Source organism: Nannospalax galili, unplaced genomic scaffold (assembly GCF_000622305.1).
Source record: "Nannospalax galili isolate Female #2095 unplaced genomic scaffold, S.galili_v1.0 scaffold2008, whole genome shotgun sequence".
NCBI classification, from domain to species: domain Eukaryota; kingdom Metazoa; phylum Chordata; class Mammalia; order Rodentia; family Spalacidae; genus Nannospalax; species Nannospalax galili.
Window position 1 is genome coordinate 188,742 of NW_008357485.1, and position 2,036 is coordinate 190,777.

At 49.7% G+C, this 2,036-nt stretch overlaps 1 protein-coding gene across 1 annotated transcript in view; it reads left to right on the top strand.

Annotated features, from left to right (window-relative positions):
- Positions 1 to 2,036, top strand: part of Vill (villin like) — a 19,542-nt gene that overhangs the window by 4,647 nt on the left and 12,859 nt on the right. Inside the window, 3 exon segments of the mRNA XM_008855103.3 lie at positions 454 to 525; positions 676 to 750; positions 1,029 to 1,234. Coding sequence (XP_008853325.2) covers positions 457 to 525; positions 676 to 750; positions 1,029 to 1,234 — 350 coding nt within the window. The 5' untranslated portion in view covers positions 454 to 456.

Genomic DNA, 2,036 nt, shown 5'->3' on the forward strand with positions numbered 1-2,036 from the left:
TATATATATGATCTTTAATTTCTGATGATCCTGCCTCCACCTCCTGAGTTCTGGAATCACAGGCATGTAACACCACACCAGGTTCATGCAATGCTGAGGATCAAACTTGGCTTCATGCATGCTAGGCAAGCACCCTACCTACTGAGCTACATCTCCAGCCCTTTGTGGTCTGTTACCAACTCCTTGTCTTACAGAGGTTGCTGTTAGCTGAGAGCAGAGTGCTCAGCCTATTGTAGGAGCATGCCCACAGACAAACCAGGCCCCTGTATGCCCATTCGTAGTGACCATCCTGGTTTGCTGAAGTTCATGTGTTTATAGAGCTCTCCTAGTGAGTGTTACATTCTACAATGAAGGTGCTTCGGAGAGCTTAGGTAGGGGAGAATTCTTGCTTACAGCCATGCAGGTGGCCAGGGGTTGGCCTCCAACCTTGCATTCTCTATCATTCCTGCCTAGCCTATGATGGACATCAATCTGGACCTACCAGCCATCGACCACCAGAGAGCCCTCCACATATGGATCATTGAGGTGAGAGGCATGACCTGACAGCACAGCTGGTGATGTGAAAGAGTGTCACCAGCCTCTCCCTTCTCCCATGTGGACTCCCTCCTCTGCTCTATCTCCTGGAAGTCATAGTTGGCAGTCTCCAAGATGTCACATGGCAACCTCTGCTCTTAGAACCTGAAGATGCTGCCGGTGCCTGAAAGGGCTCATGGGAACTTCTTTGAGGAACACTGCTACGTCATCCTCCGTGTGAGTCCTGGGGAGTCTTTCTGAGAGGTGATATGGCCCAGAGTTAGAGTCCTCGGCCTAGACATAGGCTCTGTCCTGAGGAGATGAAAGTCAAAAGCCTCAGCACCCCATCCCATCCACGAGGGGCTGTCTCCTTGAGGCTTCAGAGTCCCCACTCCCCTCCATGGCCTCTTGCCCATGATGTGCTTGCCCTTGCTCCTTGATCACCCTCCATGTCACTCTCTATCCAGACCTTGGTACCCAGCCCCTCCCCCGTACATATACAACCTGGACCCTAGGTTCCCCCAAACATAAAGGACACCCAGGGAGGGTCCAGCAACCTGCACTACTGGATTGGGAAGGATGCCAGCATGGAGGCTCAGGGAGCTGCAGTCGCCTTTCTGCAGCTCCTGCAAGAGGTGCTAGGTGACCAGATTGTGCAGCACCGGGAGTCACAGGGTCAAGAATCTGACTGTTTCCACAGCTACTTCCACCCTGGAGTCATGTGAGTGTGGAGTGGACTGGGGGCAGAGCTGGGGGAACACAATGTGTTGGAGTCTATGATGAGGGGCACTGCCTACCACCTTGGAAGAACTGTTCTTCACTGGCTGAATGTGTGCTCACCAGGCTTATGTGCTTTGTTAAGATACAACTTACATCCATTCCACCCAACTCAAGCACACAATACAGTGATTTCACAAAGATTTATGCAACCATTACCACAATGGATTTTTAAAAATTATTTTATTTATTTTTTAATTAATTAATTAATTTATTTATTTTTTGGTCTTTTTGAGACAGGGTCTCCCTGTAGCCCCAGCTGTCCTGGAACCACTATGTAGACGAGGCTGGCCTTGAACTCACAGAGCTCTGCCAGCCTCTGCCTCCCGAGTGCTGGGATTAAAGGCATGCACCACCACGCCCCGCTTATTTATTATTTTCATTTTATGTGTAAGAGTGTATTGCCTGCATGTATGTAAGTGCACCTGTGTTGTGCAATGCCCACAGAGACCAGAAGATGGTGTTGGATTCCCCTGGAACTGGAGTTATAAATGGTTGTCAGCTGCCATGTGGATGCTAGGAACTGAACCTGGGTCCTCTGCAAGAGCAGCCAGTGCTATTAACCACTGAGCCATCTCTCCAGCCCCCACAATCAGTTCTAAATCATCTTCGTCACCTTGAAAAGAAGTTTCATACCTTTTAGCACCTTTTTCTAGTTCCTTCCAGCCCCTTTTTCTCTCTGGTAGAGGCAGCTAGGAGAGTTCTTTATTTGGTCTTTTCTCCCCCTCCTTCTCCCCTTCCTCTCC